This window comes from Bombina bombina, chromosome 5 (assembly GCF_027579735.1).
Source record: "Bombina bombina isolate aBomBom1 chromosome 5, aBomBom1.pri, whole genome shotgun sequence".
Taxonomy (NCBI): domain Eukaryota; kingdom Metazoa; phylum Chordata; class Amphibia; order Anura; family Bombinatoridae; genus Bombina; species Bombina bombina.
The window spans coordinates 545,230,307-545,251,374 of record NC_069503.1 but is presented as its reverse complement, the minus strand read 5'-3'; the positions used below and the strand labels follow the sequence as shown (position 1 = coordinate 545,251,374).

Sequence of the window (21,068 nt, the reverse complement as noted above, 5' to 3'; positions counted from 1 at the left end):
GAAACTAACTGATTAACTCCTTCACTGCCGGGAATTTCAGAATTGTGGTGCACAGCTTCAGTTAGCGGCCTTCTAATTGCCAAAAACCTATAGAAAAGCCATGCATGTCTTTTGTTTCTGAACAAAAGGGACCCAAGAGAAGCTTTTACAACCAATTGTCTTATCATTGCAGTAGTTATGTGTAAATAATTTCAGTGAGAAACCAAAAGTTTGCAAAAAAAAAGTTAACAATTTTTTTTTATATGATTGTATTTTGCGTCCAAAACAATGGCATGCAATATACTAAAATGGGTCTAGAACAATACCTTGGGTTGTCTACTTTAATAAATATAAAATATATACATATATATATATACAGTATAGGTAAATATAAAATAAAAAGGCTCTATTTCTGTTTAAACAGAGTGATAGCAAAAAAAAAAAAATCGCTGAAATTTCTGGTAGCAAAGGGACATGAAACACATTTTTTTTTCTTTCTTTTATGATTCATATAGAACCTTGTTTCTCAACCTGTGGTACATTTACCCCATGGGGTACCTGGAGCTTTGGTAAGGGGTACGCATTGACTTGCCCTTTTTACATTTGTTGCTCATAGTTCAGGGTATGCATGATTCTCTTATTTTTTTACTTTATTATATTCATATGTTGCAGTTGGGGGTACTTAGGGCACAAATGTTTGCCTTTACTTGTTACAAAAAGAGTGAGAAACACTGATACAGAGCATACAATTTTAAACAACTTTCCAATTTACTTCTATTATCAAATTTGCTTTACCCATTTGGTATGCTTTGTTGAAGGAGCAGCAGTGCACTATTGGGAGCGAACTGAACACATTGGTTGTGCCAATGACAAGAGACATATATGTGCAGCCACCAATCAGCAGCTAGCTCCCAAAAGTGCTCCTGAGCCTACCTAAGTATGCTTATCGACAAAGGGATACCAAGAGAATAAATCATATCAGTTAATAGAAATAAATTTGAAAATTGTAATTAACACCTTAACAATCACTAACTGCTGATGTTGGCAAGACTGAGCTATATCCGCATGCCTCCAGAAGTGAAGCAAGCAGTTCTAGCACAGCTTTGCCGCCACCGGCGAAGCTGCGCTAGTAAAACCCTTAATGACCACAGGCGTACAGGTTACATTGGTCCTTAAAGGGACACTGAACCCTAATTGTTTCTTTCGAGATTCAGATAGAACATGAAATTTTAAGCAACTTTCTAATTTACTCCTATTATCAAATTTTCTTCATTCTCTTGCTATCTTTATTTTAAATGCAAGAATGTAAGTTTAGATGCCGGCCCATTTTTGGTGAACAAATATAGAACTGGGCAAATATAATCAGATATAAATTTTATACTCATGTTCTTGCTGATTGGTGGATAAATTCATCCACCAATAAAAAGTGCTATCCAGAGTTCTGAACCAAAAAAGAAGCTTAGATGCCTTCTTTTTCAAATAAAGATAGGAAGAGAACGAAGAAAAATTGATAATAGGAGTAAATTAGAAAGTCGCTTAACATTGCATGCTCTATCTGAATCACAAAAGAGAAATTTTGGGTTCAGTGTCCCTTTAAGAGGTTAAACCTGCATGCTCAAACTAAATTCTAAATTATGCAACCTTAGGTATGACTTTACTGCCCCTTCAATGATATAATACAAAGGGATATTATATTGATACATTAGTTTATATGTACTCCCACGCATCAAAGGTTCATGCTGCAGCTCCTATGAGTTATATATTGACAGGATGCCAAGGGGAGGGCTATGATTATTTTCTTTATTTTTAAATGTTTTATCTTTTTTAAAGACTTGAAAAACTGCCTTAGAGTAGAATATATATAAGAGTATAAGTAGAGTATATATATAAGAAGCTAAGCCTCATTATCTAGCAACACCATAAATAGCAGACTGGCATAATATAAATGCAAGTAAAAAGTACATTTAATTAAGTGCAATGTATTGAAAATATATTCAGTTAAAATATATATTTCACTTTTATGATAATGATGACGTTTTTGTATTTTAATTGTACAACTATCATTTTAGAAAATGAGAAAAGTACAGTTCTTTCGAAATATTTGAACAGATTTTCAGGATTACCTTGGGTGCAGAAATAGATCATGGAGCTTTTAGAGAAGATAGGCTAGACCAGGGGGGTTTCAATCCTGTTCACAGGCCTCCCTAACACGCCAGATTTTCAGGATTACTTTGGGTGAGAGCAGGTTAATGACCATATTCACTAACCAGTTGATTATTTCAGCTGTGCTTAAGTTTAGATATCCTGAAAATCTGTCTGGGCTAGACAAAGATCACCATGCACAATATGTTATGCTCAGTAATATTAAAAAATATATTCCTGCAGCGATAAAGCAGACATATGCACCTTTTAGCCAGAAGTATTTCAATGTGTTATTTTGATCTTGCAATTCTGCTTGCGTTTATATATAATAGATTTTACAGGAAAGTGTTTTTAGCTTTTTTTTGTTCAGCTTCTAAGCTTTACTGAAATGATTAGAGTAATAATATCATTGCAGGGTGCCCTGAACAGAAATGCACTTATGCTGCATTCTTTATATAAAGTATATAGTGCTGTGGGTGCATAATACAGCATAAGCCATTTAAGTGATTGACTGATATTGTGCAACCACGCTTTAATGAATATTACTCTATAATTTACTTTGATAGAATAATGAATACAGCACACTTAATGAATATATTTGCAAATTTATTGGAGCTTACTTTAAAAGCATTATATTTAAAATCACATGTCCCCAAGCTCATAAGTGTTTTTGTAATATTGTATTATGTATATTTTTTTTATCATACAGTGTGGCTGCTTTAGAGAATTGACAGAAAATGCCAATGTACTTTACACTGTATTTTTAATTGGAATAAAAAAAATGTTCTTAGTGCATAATAGCAGTATGTATCCCTTTTGTTCTCTCAATATGCCAGAAAATGTTTATACATTATTCAAATGTGTTTCATATTGCAGCTATATTTCTTATCTCCTTTATTACAGTTGTTACTAGTTTATAAAAGGTTATATATCTGCTGCAATGAGAAACATTTTGTTCCACAAAAAATAAATGAATTTCTTAAAGCTACACCAGTTATACAATTATAGATTTTGTTTTATTTATTTTTTTGCATGGGCTGCATTTAATATATTTTGTTATGCACTTATTTTCCTGCAGGCTCTGCAGAATTCTTCACAGCCTGTGCAGTACCCTGCTGTTTCCTATCAACAGCATCTACTTCCTGTCTCCCCTACACAACAATTCCAAGTGGTAAGTGATGAGACAAATAGAAATATGTATTTATATTTTATTTCACAAACCAAAAAAACAACTGAGGGCAAAATGAATCTTATTTTTTTCTGACATCTTCAGTTTTACTAATTCACTAAACAATGCTGAATTAAAGGAATAGGAAAGTCAAAATTAAACTTGCATGATTCAGATAGAGCATGTCATTTTAAGACACTTTTAAATTCACTTCTATTTTCAAATGTGCTTCGTTCTTTAGTATCCCTTGTTAAAAAATTAATATGCACATATCATACACTAGTGGGAGCTGCTGCTAATTGGTGCCTGCACAAATTTGGCTCTTGTGATTGGCTAAATAGGTATTTTCAGCTTCCTGTCAGTAGTGCAATGCTGTCCTTTCAGCAATGGATAACAAGAGAATGATGAAAATTTGATAATATAATTAAATTGGAAAGTTGTTTAAAATTGTATGTTCTATCTGAATCATAAAAGAAAATTTTGGGGTTTACTATCCCTTTAAGTAACCTTTAGTAAATTGGCTGCTTAGTATAACAGATACTGGTAAAGCTAAGGAAGGCAGAGAAGCATGAAAAACTGAATATGGCTTTTACTTATTAATGCCCAGTGTATTCATCATTCTTTTAAAAGTCTTGCAGTCAAACACATGGTTCTATATTTAGCATTAGTTCACATCCCAGGTCACTAACATGCTATTTTCTAGAGAAGTGCATTTCTGCGAATGAAAATTCATCTGAATTTTGCTGATTTGTCGAGTCATTTCATATACAAACAGTTGAATATATTATTTGAGGAAACAAAAAACAAATGATTACTTCACAAAAACTATTTGTTCATGCCATTTGGTGCCAAAAAAGGTGCAGGAATGGGAGGAACGAGTTATATTGTTTGGTTAATAAACTCCTTTCTTTGTAATGATGCAAAGGGGGTCTTACCATTCATGTGTCCATCGTCCCCCGTAAAATCCATCCATAGTATTATTACTGACTGATTTTAGGGACAGCCTCTCAGGCACTAAATGCTGGATTTTAGTCATACATGAGTTTTATGTTCTTTGAACATTGAAAAATAGTTTTTTTTAATTGTTCGAATCCTATAAGATTTTTGTTAATATTAATTGCCTATATTAGCTGTTCCTATTGAAAATAATGGTAACAAATCTAAACTCAATATTTGTCCCAACTGACGCCTGCATGGACAAAATTTTGCCGAACTGAACATTTGAAAAAATCCAAAAATAAACATAATCTTTGTCATTTTGAACCTCTCAGAACAGGGGGCCAGGTTTCAAATCGGCAGTCAGGGGATAGCAAACATCACATAGCATAGGGCAGCTGTTACACTGGAAAAAGACTAATTGAAAAAATCTCAAAATGTTAATCTGGATAGTGGTTAGGTACAAGAAGAATACTTTAATATAAAGTCATATACATTTTAAATATGGAGATAGTTGTACATTTGTCATAGTGTGCTAAGAAGGTAGTTTGTATATGGAATCAATTTTATTTTTTAGATGTGGTTAGCGATTGTTTTTGGCAAGAAATGTGGTAATAGGAGATGAGTATGGCAGAATTGCAGACTACATGTTTAGGATTAGAAGACAGAATTGATATTAGAGTTGAAAATAGTTTTGCCTATAGCGGTTGAAGACCAGGAGAGACTTCTGTAGCATAAACTTGCAGAGCAGAAAGTAAACTAAGATGCATGTTTTCAACTGCTTAGCAGTGTGAGAACCTTTCTGAAGGTAGCATTGTCATCTTAGGAGGCCTCGAGTAGGGGATCCATGAGCAGGGTTTAATTAGGAGTTATAATGGGCGATATAATGTTCCTCACTGTTTCAGGGAGGCAGTGGATTTCAGAAGGGTTTTGTGATTGCAGAGCAGTAGGTGAGGTGATGCTTCATTTTAAATTATGGTTGTCAGTAAGAGGAAATGGGAAGTTGGTGATCTTTGAGGGCCTGATGATAAATAGCCATCCACTCTCACAAAATGCTCACTATACAAGGTTCCGAATGTGAAGGCGAGACACATAGATTACAATATAAAGATTTTGCATGAGTTTCAGGTCACCAGGCATTGAGATTGATGATAATGGTTGATATTATGTGGAAGACTAAAGGAAAATATATAACACAAAATATATAGAAAGATTAAGAATAAATATATTAATTAATGGAAAAAAACTGAACAAAAATATTGAGACAGATTTATATGTTGAAAGGTACAGCTGGGAGAGAGTAGGATGCCAATAGTAGGATGCCAAAAGCACATAAAACCACCTATTGTCTTTTTGTAGGTTTGGGTATGGGGCTGAATTAAAAGTACATGTATTATAGTGCAGCAGGGGAGGCTGAGAAGAAAAAAAACAAGTTTCTCTTGCAAGGTGTATCCAGTCCACGTATTCATCCTTTACTTGTGGGATATTCTCACAAAGAGAGCACACAGCAGAGCTTTCCATATAGCTCCCCCTCTAGCTCCACCCCCCAGTCATTCTCTTTGCCGGCTCTAAGCACTAGGGTCTCTCTCGGGAAAATCTACCATAAAATATGGCGGAAATATCTGGGTTGGTGTGAATCCAAGGGTTACTCATGGAGTAAGATTAGGATTCCCAGGATATTGTCTTTCTTCCAAGAAGGATTGGAGAAAGGATTGTCAGCTAGTTTCCTTAAAGGGACAGATATCTGCTCTGTCTATTCTTTGACACAAGCGTCTGGCAGAGGTACCAGACGTTCAAGCGTTTGCTCAGGCTTTAGTCAGAATCAAGCCTGTCTATAAACCTGTGGCTCCGCCATGGAGTCTAAATCTAGTTCTTTCAGTTCTTCAAGGGGTTCCGTTTGAACCTTTACATTCCATAGACATTAAGTTGTTATCTTGGAAGCTATCTCTTCTGCTCGAAGAGTTTCATAATTATCTGCCTTACAGTGTGATTCACCTTACCTGGTGTTCCATGCAGATAAGGTAGTTTTGCGTACCAAGCCTGGTTTTCTTCCTAAAGTTGTTTCTAACAAGAATATTAACCAAGAAATAGTTGTTCCTTCTCTGTGTCCTAATCCTTCTTCGAAGACGGAACGTCTGTTACACAATCTTGATGTAGTTTGTGCTTTAAAGTTCTATTTACAAGCAACTAAGGATTTCAGACAAACATCCTCCTTGTTTGTTATCTATTCTGGTAAGAGGAAAGGTCAGAAAGCGACTGCTACCTCTCTTTCCTTTTGGCTGAAAAGCATCATCCGTTTGGCCTATGAGACTGCTGGCCAGCAGCCTCCTGAAACAATTACTGCTCATTCTACGAGAGCAGTGGCTTCCACATGGGCTTTCAAAAATGAGGCTTCTGTTGAACAGATTTGTAAGGCAGCGACTTGGTCTTCACTGCATACTTTTTCCAAATTTTACAAATTCGATACTTTTGCTTCTTCGGAGGCTATTTTTGGGAGAAAAGTCTTGTTCCCTCCCTTCATCCGTGTCCTAAAGCTTTGGTATTGGTATCCCACAAGTAAAGGATGAATCCGTGGACTGGATACACCTTGCAAGAGGAAACAGAATTTATGCTTACCTGATAAATTACTTTCTCTTGCGTTGTATCCAGTCCACGGCCCGCCCTGGCATTTAAAGTCAGGTAAAAAAAAAATGTTTAAACTACAGTCACCACTGCACCCTATGGTTTCTCCTTTTTCTTCCTAACCTTTGGTCGAATGACTGGGGGGTGGAGCTAGAGGGGGAGCTATATGGATAGCTCTGCTGTGTGCTCTCTTTGCCACTTCCTGTAGGGAAGGAGAATATCCCACAAGTAAAGGATGAATCCGTGGACTGGATACACCGTAAGAGAAAGTAATTTATCAGGTAAGCATAAATTCTTTTTTTCAGTGAGAGGTAGATTTTAAAGCAGAAACCAAAAAGAAAACAAAAAGTTTTTTATAAATAAGTTTATAAATAAGTTTTAATAAATGCAAAATAACATCCTTTGTTACTTTGACCATTAGATTAGTTATTTTGAATTATTATTTTTTTTTTTTTTTTACTTCCATTGCTTTGCAGAGAGGAGATGACATCACATCCCAGTTTAACCAAATTAACTTGAGCCGTCAGTCATCAGGAGAGACACCTGAACCCACCTCAGGACCTGTTTTTCCTTCAGCCATTCTCACACAGCCATCGCAGCAGACCAGCTTTGTAATATCGTCCTCCAATCAGCAGATTGCACCAGGAAGTTTTACAGGATCAGGTCAATCAGTGACCCTGCAGCCGCCACCACAGGGATATGTACAGCAATCACCTGCACAGGTAGGTTCCTAAAACATTCTAGATGGTTTTGTTTCTTTAGTCATAATTTAGAATTAATAAAACCGACTTTGGTTTCTCTTGAATGACTAAACGTTGCAAATATTAGCATTTGCCTCTACTTTAGTGGTATCTGGCAGATTTAACCATCTAATACTCAGGGTTGATTGGTGTGGAGTCTTTCTTATCCTACCATTGCCCCCCAGGTGACTATTTACCCTAAACAGGACACAGTCCGCCACTACATTCAGGCTTAACTATGTTTAAATCCCATCACATTTAAAATCCCAATTCAATGTTCCACCCACTGCTAATTCATTATGATAGAAGCCCAATAGGATCTCGATTACAAACAATCACCTCAAGTCCAAACATCTCCACATCAGTAAACACCACTCTGCGATTTCCTCTATGGCAGATGTCACCTCTATTAAAAAACAAGGCTCTGTAGAAGAACTTAGCAATGTACTTTTGTTCTTGTGGTATCCTTTGTTTTAACTCTGCCTCTTTCCATGAGAGCATATCTAGGTAGGCTCAGGAGCATGCGGGTTTCTTTAGAACTATATGGCAGCAGTAGTGCTTGCAACAATGTTTTTTAGGAATGCTAAATATTGCCAAGCCTCATGCATGCTCCAGTGTCTCCATAGATAGCAGTCATAAGAAGGAACTTCATTTCAACAAAGGATATCAAGAGAAAGGGGTAAATCTGATATCAAAACTGGATTATTATTTTTTTTAATTGAACTCTCACACTGAATCATGAAATTTAAATTGAATAAAGAATCTTTTCTTCAGCCTCCTTATGGTTATCAGTCCCTTCTCCTCAGTTTCTTGAATTGGTTTGGGCGTTCTCAGGGGTTCCTTTCTGTATATAAGGTACATTTTTGTAATTTGATTGGTGAATGTGATTAACTCATGAGGCTTAAAAAATGTTTTCTGATTGGTTCATTGCATCAACCAGTGTTACGGATCAACTTTATTGCAGAAATTTGAATTCTTGGTTGATATAAAGCAGCTAGGATTAGAAACTCCCTGGCAGCAGGTCATAGTGACCCACCATAAGGTGATGGTACCATGTATAGAACACTGTCAATCAATATTAGTACTGTGAGTTTGATATACTTTGAAAAAATGGAGCCGCTATGTAAAATCTGCCGGTACCTAGACATTTTCATAGCAGTTCCATTATAGGGAGGTGTCAATCAACCCGATCGTACTCGATCGGGTTGAATTGTGGCGATTCCTGTCCGCCTGCTCAGGCGGACAGGGTTATGGAGCAGCGGTCTTTTGACCGCTGCTTAATAACTGCTGTTTCTGGCGAGTCTGAAGACACAGTCCCATAAGCTTGATAAATGGGCCTGTTAGACAAAAATATTTTGTGTATCTGTGAATTACCTGTTAAAGGGCCATAATACCCAAATGTTTAAACACTTGAAAGTGATGCAGCATAGATGTAAAAAGCTGTTTAGAAAATATCACCTGAACATCTCTATGTAAAAAAGGAAGATATTTTACCTCAAAAGTTCCTCAGTAGCCACCTCCCATTGTAAAGGATTTCTAAGCAGCATTTTAGTGTGTTTGTCCTGGGACATCTGAAGGGACTAGCATCGTGCACTCTCATATTATTTCACCAATCAGGTAAAGGAAGCTTACTATGAAATCTCATGAGAGTTAAGTCAAATCTCATGAGATCACAGTAAGAGTTCATGACCTCAGCACTGCTGATGCTGATTGGCTGCTGTTCATTTCTTAATTTTTTAAAATTTGTTTACCTGCAGCTGGGAGCAGCTGATTATAACTTTTTACACAGAACTTACTCTGCTGAGCTGAGGAAATTGTGAGGTAAAATATCTTCCTTTTTTACATAGAGATGCTCAGGTGATATTTTCCTGACAGCTTTTTACAGTTATACTGCATCAGTTTCAAGTGATTTAGCATATGAGTATTATGTCCCTTTAAGTAACTAGATATCAAATATTTAAAGCACTTTGCTTAAAGGGACTGTAAAATCAAAGTTAAACTTAAATTGTTACATTTTTGTTTCAAGAATATATGCTATTTATGTCATGAATTTAGCAAGAATTAACATCACTCTTTGCTTTGTCTAATTTCTAGTGTATTGTATCCATCTAACCTGCAATATATAAAGCACTGCATGCAGTCAAATTAAACAATTTGAACTGATCTCTAAAAAAATGATTAAACATTAACATTTATAACTACACAACAACGTTGTCTAACGGGCATCACACTAGAAATCAGAGAGTGGTTACTGTCAGGAGACCAAATGGATGTAGTGATTTATTTCCAATATTCTTGCTGCTCAATTGTCAAGGCGATATATGTAAACTGCATTTCAAATATTTTACCCAGCTGACCCACCAGACAGTACAAAATTGTCTCTTGGAAAGGAGTGTTTTTAAAAAGAACATTTTCTTCCCTTAAAACAGTACAAGCAAGGGAGAACACGGCAAAGATGGGAAAAGCCGAAATTCAAGGTAGTCATTTGTATCACATAAAATTGTACATTAAATTATATGATGACAATGTGTGATGGAATATAGTGAATTCCTAGTCCTGTATTATTATTACAGAATATGCAGTACATAAAATCATTTGATGTTTATTTATAGTAGGATATTACCGACCGCAGTTTTCAGAATATGCAGTTTATATTTTAATCTGTTTCGCATATTATTGCCCTTAATAATCTTCAATAAAATAAATATTATGTACCTTATGCTACCAATTATGGTTCTAATCCGCATATAAAACTTGAGATCTCTAATTATTTTTTGACTGTCTTGATGGTCTGCTTTTGCACTCCTAGTTGTCATATTTTAATTAATTTTGATGTCTCATCCACTTGTCTATACATATGAATTTAAAAATTGCAAGGGCTTGATCTCAGTCAAGCAGTACAAATGGAACTGCAATAGCAAAACATGACAAAAGCAATTTGTTTATAGTCGCTTCATTTGTGCAACTGCATTGAAAATCTAATTTCTGGCGTTTAATGTGAACAGAGTTTATGAGTATCTCTGAATAATGGTTACTTCTTACAAGTGGTGTCTATGACCAGATAAGTAAGGACTGGAGCGTGTGACCTCAGCAGCAATAAGGCTTGTAATAGTGTTACTACCCAGTATAATGAAAGTATATTCTGATAAACTGGAAAACCATTGGTCAGTGCTCTTAAACCAAAGATGAAGTTTCATATTGCAGAGGCCACTAGAAATGCAGGTTTTCTAGTGCATTTGAATAATACTATTTGAGGACCCCAATAAGCCATTTAAATTGATGGTAAATTTCAGACTTTAAGAATGTTGCAATGAAAAATATATTAGTGTACAAAAAAACATGCATAATTATTATTTTAAAAAAAAGTGTATATATATTTTATAATAAAAGATTTATAATCCTACCTGGTATATTCTGTTCCTCCGCCCCCCTTTATTTCCTCTTTTGGCTGGGCTCGGACATAGAGAGCAGTATCGCCTACTCTCTACATAGGCTTCCTATGGGCTTTTAAAGGGCTGGACTTCAAGAGTTTCATATGACGCACACACTGATTGGATGTTCATTGGAATTGTAATAAAAAGAGTTCATCCTAGTTGGCCGGCATAACATTGTAATAGAAGCATTACTATAGGCACGGGTTTAACCCTTTCTCCAACATAGGTGTGTCCGGTCCACGGCGTCATCCTTACTTGTGGGATATTCTCTTCCCCAACAGGAAATGGCAAAGAGCCCAGCAAAGCTGGTCACATGATCCCTCCTAGGCTCCGCCTACCCCAGTCATTCTCTTTGCCGTTGTACAGGCAACATCTCCACGGAGATGGCTTAGAGTTTTTTAGTGTTTAACTGTAGTTTTTATTATTCAATCAAGAGTTTGTTATTTTAAAATAGTGCTGGTATGTACTATTTACTCAGAAACAGAAAAGAGATGAAGATTTCTGTTTGTATGAGGAAAATGATTTTAGCAACCGTTACTAAAATCCATGGCTGTTCCACACAGGACTGTTGAGAGGAATTAACTTCAGTTGGGGGAACAGTGAGCAGTCTCTTGCTGCTTGAGGTATGACACATTCTAACAAGACGATGTAATGCTGGAAGCTGTCATTTTCCCTATGGGATCCGGTAAGCCATGTTTATTAAGATAGTAAATAAGGGCTTCACAAGGGCTTATTAAGACTGTAGACTTTTTCTGGGCTAAATCGATTCATTATTAACACATATTTAGCCTTGAGGAATCATTTAATCTGGGTATTTTGATAAGTTTATATCGGCAGGCACTGTTTTAGACACCTTATTCTTTAGGGGCTTTCCCAAATCATAGGCAGAGCCTCATTTTCGCGCCGGTGTTGCGCACTTGTTTTTGAGAGGCATGACATGCAGTCGCATGTGTGAGGAGCTCTGATACATAGAAAAGACTTTCTGAAGGCGTCATTTGGTATCGTATTCCCCTTTGGGCTTGGTTGGGTCTCAGCAAAGCAGATACCAGGGACTGTAAAGGGGTTAAAGTTAAAAACGGCTCCGGTTCCGTTATTTTAAGGGTTAAAGCTTCCAAATTTGGTGTGCAATACTTTTAAGGCTTTAAGACACTGTGGTGAAATTTTGGTGAATTTTGAACAATTCCTTCATATTTTTTCGCAATTGCAGTAATAAAGTGTGTTCAGTTTAAAATTTAAAGTGACAGTAACGGTTTTATTTTAAAACGTTTTTTGTACTTTGTTATCAAGTTTATGCCTGTTTAACATGTCTGAACTACCAGATAGACTGTGTTCTGAATGTGGGGAAGCCAGAGTTCATTCTCATTTAAATAAATGTGATTTATGTGACAATGACAATGATGCCCAAGATGATTCCTCAAGCGAGGGGAGTAAGCATGGTACTGCATCATTCCCTCCTTCGTCTACACGAGTCTTGCCCACTCAGGAGGCCCGTAGTACATCTAGCGCGCCAATACTCCTTACTATGCAACAATTAACGGCTGTAATGGATAATTCTGTCAAAAACATTTTAGCCAAAATGCACACTTATCAGCGTAAGCGCGACTGCTCTGTTTTAGATACTGAAGAGCATGACGACGCTGATAATAATGGTTCTGAAGGGCCCCTAAACCAGTCTGATGGGGCCAGGGAGGTTTTGTCTGAGGGAGAAATTACTGATTCAGGGAACATTTCTCAACAAGCTGAACCTGATGTGATTACGTTTAAATTTAAGTTGGAACATCTCCGCGCTCTGCTTAAGGAGGTATTATCCACTCTGGATGATTGTGACAATTTGGTCATCCCAGAGAAACTATGTAAAATGGACAAGTTCCTAGAGGTCCCGGGGCTCCCAGAAGCTTTTCCTATACCCAAGCGGGTGGCGGACATTGTAAATAAAGAATGGGAAAGGCCCGGTATTCCTTTCGTCCCTCCCCCCATATTTAAAAAATTGTTTCCTATGGTCGACCCCAGAAAGGACTTATGGCAGACAGTCCCCAAGGTCGAGGGAGCGGTTTCCACTTTAAACAAACGCACCACTATACCCATAGAAGATAGTTGTGCTTTCAAAGATCCTATGGATAAAAAATTAGAAGGTTTACTTAAAAAGATATTTGTTCAGCAGGGTTACCTTCTACAACCAATTTCATGCATTGTCCCTGTCGCTACAGCCGCGTGTTTCTGGTTCGATGAGCTGGTAAAGGCGGTCGATAGTGATTCTCCTCCTTATGAGGAGATTATGGACAGAATCAATGCTCTCAAATTGGCTAATTCTTTCACCCTAGACGCCACTTTGCAATTGGCTAGGTTAGCGGCTAAGAATTCTGGGTTTGCTATTGTGGCGCGCAGAGCGCTTTGGTTGAAATCTTGGTCAGCTGATGCGTCTTCCAAGAACAAGCTACTTAACATTCCTTTCAAGGGGAAAACGCTGTTTGGCCCTGACTTGAAAGAGATTATCTCTGATATCACTGGGGGTAAGGGCCACGCCCTTCCTCAGGATCGGCCTTTCAAGGCCAAAAATAAACCTAATTTTCGTCCCTTTCGTAGAAACGGACCAGCCCAAAGTGCTACGTCCTCTAAGCAAGAGGGTAATACTTCTCAAGCCAAGCCAGCTTGGAGACCAATGCAAGGCTGGAACAAGGGAAAGCAGGCCAAGAAACCTGCCACTGCTACCAAGACAGCATGAAATGTTGGCCCCCGATCCGGGACCGGATCTGGTGGGGGGCAGACTCTCTCTCTTCGCTCAGGCTTGGGCAAGAGATGTTCTGGATCCTTGGGCGCTAGAAATAGTCTCCCAAGGTTATCTTCTGGAATTCAAGGGGCTTCCCCCAAGGGGGAGGTTCCACAGGTCTCAGTTGTCTTCAGACCACATAAAAAGACAGGCATTCTTACATTGTGTAGAAGACCTGTTAAAAATGGGAGTGATTCATCCTGTTCCATTAGGAGAACAAGGGATGGGGTTCTACTCCAATCTGTTCATAGTTCCCAAAAAAGAGGGAACGTTCAGACCAATCTTAGATCTCAAGATCTTAAACAAGTTTCTCAAGGTTCCATCGTTCAAGATGGAAACCATTCGAACAATTCTTCCTTCCATCCAGGAAGGTCAATTCATGACCACGGTGGATTTAAAGGATGCGTATCTACATATTCCTATCCACAAGGAACATCATCGGTTCCTAAGGTTCGCATTCCTGGACAAGCATTACCAGTTCGTGGCGCTTCCTTTCGGATTAGCCACTGCTCCAAGGATTTTCACAAAGGTACTAGGGTCCCTTCTAGCTGTGCTAAGACCAAGGGGCATTGCTGTAGTACCTTACTTGGACGACATTCTGATTCAAGCGTCGTCCCTTCCTCAAGCAAAGGCTCACACGGACATTGTCCTGGCCTTTCTCAGATCTCACGGATGGAAAGTGAACGTGGAAAAGAGTTCTCTATCTCCGTCAACAAGGGTTCCCTTCTTGGGAACAATAATAGACTCCTTAGAAATGAGGATTTTTCTGACAGAGGCCAGAAAAACAAAACTTCTAGACTCTTGTCGGATACTTCATTCCGTTCCTCTTCCTTCCATAGCGCAGTGCATGGAAGTGATAGGTTTGATGGTAGCGGCAATGGACATAGTTCCTTTTGCGCGCATTCATCTAAGACCATTACAACTGTGCATGCTCAGTCAGTGGAATGGGGACTATACAGACTTGTCTCCGAAGATACAAGTAAATCAGAGGACCAGAGACTCACTCCGTTGGTGGCTGTCCCTGGACAACCTGTCACAAGGGATGACCTTCCGCAGACCAGAGTGGGTCATTGTCACGACCGACGCCAGTCTGATGGGCTGGGGCGCGGTCTGGGGATCCCTGAAAGCTCAGGGTCTTTGGTCTCGGGAAGAATCTCTTCTACCGATAAATATTCTGGAACTGAGAGCGATATTCAATGCTCTCAAGGCTTGGCCTCAGCTAGCGAGGGCCAAGTTCATACGGTTTCAATCAGACAACATGACAACTGTTGCGTACATCAACCATCAGGGGGGAACAAGAAGTTCCCTAGCGATGGAAGAAGTGACCAAAATCATTCTATGGGCGGAGTCTCACTCCTGCCACCTGTCTGCTATCCACATCCCAGGAGTGGAAAATTGGGAAGCGGATTTTCTGAGTCGTCAGACATTGCATCCGGGGGAGTGGGAACTCCATCCGGAAATCTTTGCCCAAGTCACTCAACTGTGGGGCATTCCAGACATGGATCTGATGGCCTCTCGTCAGAACTTCAAAGTTCCTTGCTACGGGTCCAGATCCAGGGATCCCAAGGCGGCTCTAGTGGATGCACTAGTAGCACCTTGGACCTTCAAACTAGCTTATGTATTCCCGCCGTTTCCTCTCATCCCCAGGCTGGTAGCCAGGATCAATCAGGAGAGGGCGTCGGTGATCTTGATAGCTCCTGCGTGGCCACGCAGGACTTGGTATGCAGATCTGGTGAATATGTCATCGGCTCCACCATGGAAGCTACCTTTGAGACGAGACCTTCTTGTTCAAGGTCCGTTCGAACATCCGAATCTGGTCTCACTCCAGCTGACTGCTTGGAGATTGAACGCTTGATCTTATCGAAGCGAGGGTTCTCAGATTCTGTTATCGATACTCTTGTTCAGGCCAGAAAGCCTGTAACTAGAAAGATTTACCACAAAATTTGGAAAAAATATATCTGTTGGTGTGAATCTAAAGGATTCCCTTGGGACAAGGTTAAGATTCCTAAGATTCTATCCTTCCTTCAAGAAGGATTGGAAAAAGGATTATCTGCAAGTTCCCTGAAGGGACAGATTTCTGCCTTGTCTGTGTTACTTCACAAAAAGCTGGCAGCTGTGCCAGATGTTCAAGCCTTTGTTCAGGCTCTGGTTAGAATCAAGCCTGTTTACAAACCTTTGACTCCTCCTCGGAGTCTCAACTTAGTTCTTTCAGTTCTTCAGGGGGTTCCGTTTGAACCCTTACATTCCGTTGATATTAAGTTATTATCTTGGAAAGTTTTGTTTTTGGTTGCAATTTCTTCTGCTAGAAGAGTTTCAGAATTATCTGCTCTGCAGTGTTCTCCTCCTTATCTGGTGTTCCATGCAGATAAGGTGGTTTTACGTACTAAACCTGGTTTTCTTCCAAAAGTTGTTTCTAACAAAAACATTAACCAGGAGATTATCGTACCTTCTCTGTGTCCGAAACCAGTTTCGAAGAAGGAACGTTTGTTGCACAATTTGGATGTTGTTCGCGCTCTAAAATTCTATTTAGATGCTACAAAGGATTTTAGACAAACATCTTCCTTGTTTGTTGTTTATTCCGGTTAAAGGAGAGGTCAAAAAGCAACTTCTACCTCTCTCTCTTTTTGGATTAAAAGCATCATCAGATTGGCTTACGAGACTGCCGGACGGCAGCCTCCCGAAAGAATCACAGCTCATTCCACTAGGGCTGTGGCTTCCACATGGGCCTTCAAGAACGAGGCTTCTGTTGATCAGATATGTAGGGCAGCGACTTGGTCTTCACTGCACACTTTTACCAAATTTTACAAGTTTGATACTTTTGCTTCTTCTGAGGCTATTTTTGGGAGAAAGGTTTTGCAAGCCGTGGTGCCTTCCATCTAGGTGACCTGATTTGCTCCCTCCCATCATCCGTGTCCTAAAGCTTTGGTATTGGTTCCCACAAGTAAGGATGACGCCGTGGACCGGACACACCTATGTTGGAGAAAACAGAATTTATGTTTACCTGATAAATTACTTTCTCCAACGGTGTGTCCGGTCCACGGCCCGCCCTGGTTTTTTAATCAGGTCTGATAATTTATTTTCTTTAACTACAGTCACCACGGTATCATATGGTTTCTCCTATGCAAATATTCCTCCTTAACGTCGGTCGAATGACTGGGGTAGGCGGAGCCTAGGAGGGATCATGTGACCAGCTTTGCTGGGCTCTTTGCCATTTCCTGTTGGGGAAGAGAATATCCCACAAGTAAGGATGACGCCGTGGACCGGACACACCGTTGGAGAAAGTAATTTATCAGGTAAACATAAATTCTGTTTTTCATGGATAGATTGAAAAAAGTACACAAATACCTTTTTTAATGGAAAAGATTACATATATGGCATTTGATTAGCTAAAGTTTACCATCACTTTAAAGAGTTTTTCTAACAAATTATAATTGTGAATTTTTTTGTGTCATAACAGATGTTAGAATTAATGTAAAAAGTAGTAGCAAGGTGCTAAGCTAAGAGTATCAAGCCACTCATGAGTCTAATTCCCTCTTAAATGGACAAAAATGGTGATAAATGTAAAAATGGAGTGAGGGCGCTACAATAGCTAAAGATACCAACACAGATTAAAATCAATTAATATGAATATTGCCTATGTCGGATGGAATACAATTACGAATAGTGTGCACATTACATCTTTTTTAGACTTTAATATCCTCCTTTTTTAAACCTGCTTTAATCTATTTTCTTTTTAACGAATTAAGGTGATTACATATTGATACATTGTATTTCAACTGTTTTTAGTATCCTGATAATATACTTTAACTGCTATTTCGAAGACGTCCGAAGGTATAATTTTACTGCTATATTGATATCTGATGTTTTTACATGATTCTAAGTAGAATATAGTATAACATTATTGATTGATTTTAATCTGTGTTGGTATCTTTAGCTATTGTAGCGCTCTCACTGCTTTTTTTTAAGATGTTAGAATTGTCACTGAAAGAAAATAATTAATGGTGGCCAGAAAGTTTTATGGATGTTGTGGATCTGAACAAACAGAAAATGGACAATTAAGATTTTTCAAAAGGAATGATATAGGGGTTGATTTATGAAAGTGCGAGCAGACATGATACGATGTAGCGCATCATGTCCGCCGCACATCGATAAATGCCGGCAGCATGCACTATCGGCATTGATCATTGCGCAAGTAGTTCTTGTGAACTGCTTGTGCAATGCCGCCCCCTGCAGATTCGGGGTGTCAATCAGCCTGATCGTATAGGATTGGGTGGATTGATATCTGCAGCCTCAGAGCAGGCAGACAAGTTATGGAGCAGCGTCTTTAGACCGCTGCTTCATAACTGCTGTTTCCGGCGAGCCGAAACAGGGGCATCAAGCTCCATTCGGCCCCATAGTGTTTAATGTCCCTTTAAAAAAAAAGCCAAGTTATTTCTAATTTCTAATTTGTTTTGTTCTTTTAAAATGATTATACTGTAAAAGCCAACACCGCATGTGGTATTAGTTGCTCATTTTATTTGCTTAGTTAGGTTTACTCCTTTGATGTGGGTCTGTGATCTCAAATGTAACTTTTTAATGACAAAACATGTAATTAAAATAGTTTATATATAATGAAATTTGGCTCAAAATCTCTAATCTCCACTAATTATTTTAAATCTACTATTCACCTTTTATTCGTCCTATCTTCCCCTTTATATTCCATATCCTGTAACAACCTAATTGTAAAGAAGGTTGTGTATAAGTTATAGATATTATAATTTAATATTTATGACAGGCGTAAATACTGCTCTTTTATATACTTTAAAACGTTACCAATACAGTGTGCCTTTAAAAAAACATTAACTTAATTTTTTTAATGCAAATAAATAACTTATTACATGTTTAATTGCTGCACTCCTCCATACACGTCTTATTGCCAATCATTTGACTGAAAAAAATCTTTCTTATATTTCACTTATTTTAATTTAATTAAACCACAGCTACCATATAGAATTCTCAAACAGCTGTGTTTCCCATAATAAAAAAATATATCTTTGACGATCTGACAATGCCGCGGATATGAAGAGATGATAAGCCTTTCTCAGAAGTAGCGATAAGGATATTGCAGGATTAATTCTTCATCATTTTCAAAGTAAAAACTCTTGTTCTTCCTTTAATTAAGTTTTTTTTTTCTCCTTCTGCTAATGTTCTGTAATGAAGGCATTAGAATACATCTTCACAGCGGGAACCAGGAAGACAATGAAGAGTTAGTCTCCCCGCTGGTTGTCTAATAACCTTTTTCATGGCATCTTTCTGCAGGTTTACACCTTCAAAGATGTTAGATCTTTTAATATAGCATTTCACATAGACAGAGGCAGAATACAACGACCAGAGTCCACTTTTCTTTTCAGATTGTTATTTAAAAACAACAGGCAGATTTTTTTTTAAGTATTATTTAGCATATGACATATGTATTTAACTCAATTATAAATGTATATTTGCTTTAGCTATTTGTTTGTATGGTGATATAATAACAACAGCCAAGGTGTCCTGACTTTATCTGGACAGCCATAAATTCTGACCTGTGTTACACAGTCCTGCCTTCACTTGTAGACTACTAGAAAAATAGTCACTGTCTGTCTGCTATGCATAAGCCTTGTTAGCCCATTTCCTACTGCTGGACCCACCCTACCCTTGTGAATTCAAATACTTACCCACTAGTTTGTCACACAGTACCCTGTTGAAAGGACACTCAAGTCAAAATTAAACTTTTATGATTCAGATAGGTCATACAATTTTAAACAATTTTCCAATTTTCTTCCATTAACAAAATGTGCACAATCTTTTTATATTTACACTTTTTGAGTCACCAGCTCCTACTGAGCATGTGCAAGATATCATTTTGAAAAGTGTCAGAAAAGTATCTTCTACTCATTTGAAGTTAAGTGCTATGGCATTGTTTCTTTATCATGCATTTATTGATTATGCAAATCTTCTGTATTAACTGGTCCTTTAATACTCCAATTCTTCTTAAGTTTGAATAGTCTTGGAAGCTATGCAGTTATCCTGCCTCAGTCATACTCGGGCTAGTTTGTGTTCTAGTCTCCTCTGCCACACTCTATACAAACTGCTTGTGACACTCCTTATGCAGAAAATGACATAAGCAAGCTATATACAGTGTATCAATATGAGATGGTCGGGCTCCCTTCTGTGATGAGTGAGACACAGTAAAACAAAGCTGGTTTTGTATCTAATTTCAGTGAAAGTCAGTAAGTGCTGAGTGTTGATGAGGATTACTGCAACTAATATTTCTTTAAATATTTGTATGGTTTATTCTCTGTCCAGCTCGTATAAAGAGATTAAAGGCATGCTAGAAAAATATATCTCACAGCTAGAGGAGGGGTTGTGCATAGGGTTGCTACCTCAGCCATGTTTTCCTGGACACTTATGAGTTACACATGCTACAGGGTGTGCAGGACAGAACATATATTGTGTTTCTGGATAGCACTATTCATATTCCTTCCTGCATACCCTGCAGCATGTATAACTCATAAGTGTCCAGGAAACCATGGCCAAGGTGGCCACCCTAGTTGTGCACTGATCACACAGCAGCGGAGCAGTAAGGGAGACTAAACCAAGCTTTGTGTCAGTATAGTTGTTCATGGATGCTGCCTATCAGGGAGAGTTAGTCTGTCACTTAAATCACTCATTGGGTTCTGTGGGACTGCACACAAGAGCAATCTCTACCTCCTTAATTGCTCCTGTAGGAGTCACAAACCTTCAGGTAGAATTTTTTATGTGCAGTGGCTGAGCCTGAGCACTGTGTTTATGCAAGCTGTCTTTCATTTGTAAAAGTAACTACCAATGCAAACAGTGCAATTAACTTGTAAAATGTCAGTAAACGCATAGGAAAAGCTCTCAGCGCTCCCTGCTGGTAACTTTTAAAAGCAAAACACAGTGTTCAATCAGCACTTGCAATTATCCGTTGCTCAGTGCTTCATAACATTTTACATTTTTCCTTCAATCAAAATAATAACATGTTTTTTACGTAGCATTATAAACAATGCTAACCTATGATAAAACGTATAGGCCTCAATTTAAGATAGTCTGGGTGGACAATTATGAACCTGTCTGTGTGGCATTATTGCACAAACTATGGTGGCCCTCCTACTCGCGCACTGCCAATCACTCCAGTTGGACTAGACTGGGGTGATTGCTAAAGTCATTGGTTGTGTGAGCACCTAATATAACCGCCCAGTCTATTCACTTGATATGATAGATGATCCCAAACTTGTAATGCA

The 21,068-nt window shown here is 38.3% G+C and overlaps 1 protein-coding gene across 4 annotated transcripts in view; it reads left to right on the top strand.

Annotated features, from left to right (window-relative positions):
- The window catches only part of LOC128660572 (cAMP-regulated phosphoprotein 21-like), a 435,858-nt gene that overhangs the window by 314,266 nt on the left and 100,524 nt on the right, over positions 1-21,068 (top strand). For all 4 annotated transcript variants that reach the window (XM_053714501.1, XM_053714500.1, XM_053714499.1 and 1 more), the window contains 3 exons: positions 3,200-3,292; positions 7,324-7,569; positions 10,017-10,064. In XM_053714501.1, the coding sequence (XP_053570476.1) occupies positions 3,200-3,292; positions 7,324-7,569; positions 10,017-10,064 (387 nt within the window). The remainder of the gene's footprint in view (positions 1-3,199; positions 3,293-7,323; positions 7,570-10,016; positions 10,065-21,068) is intronic.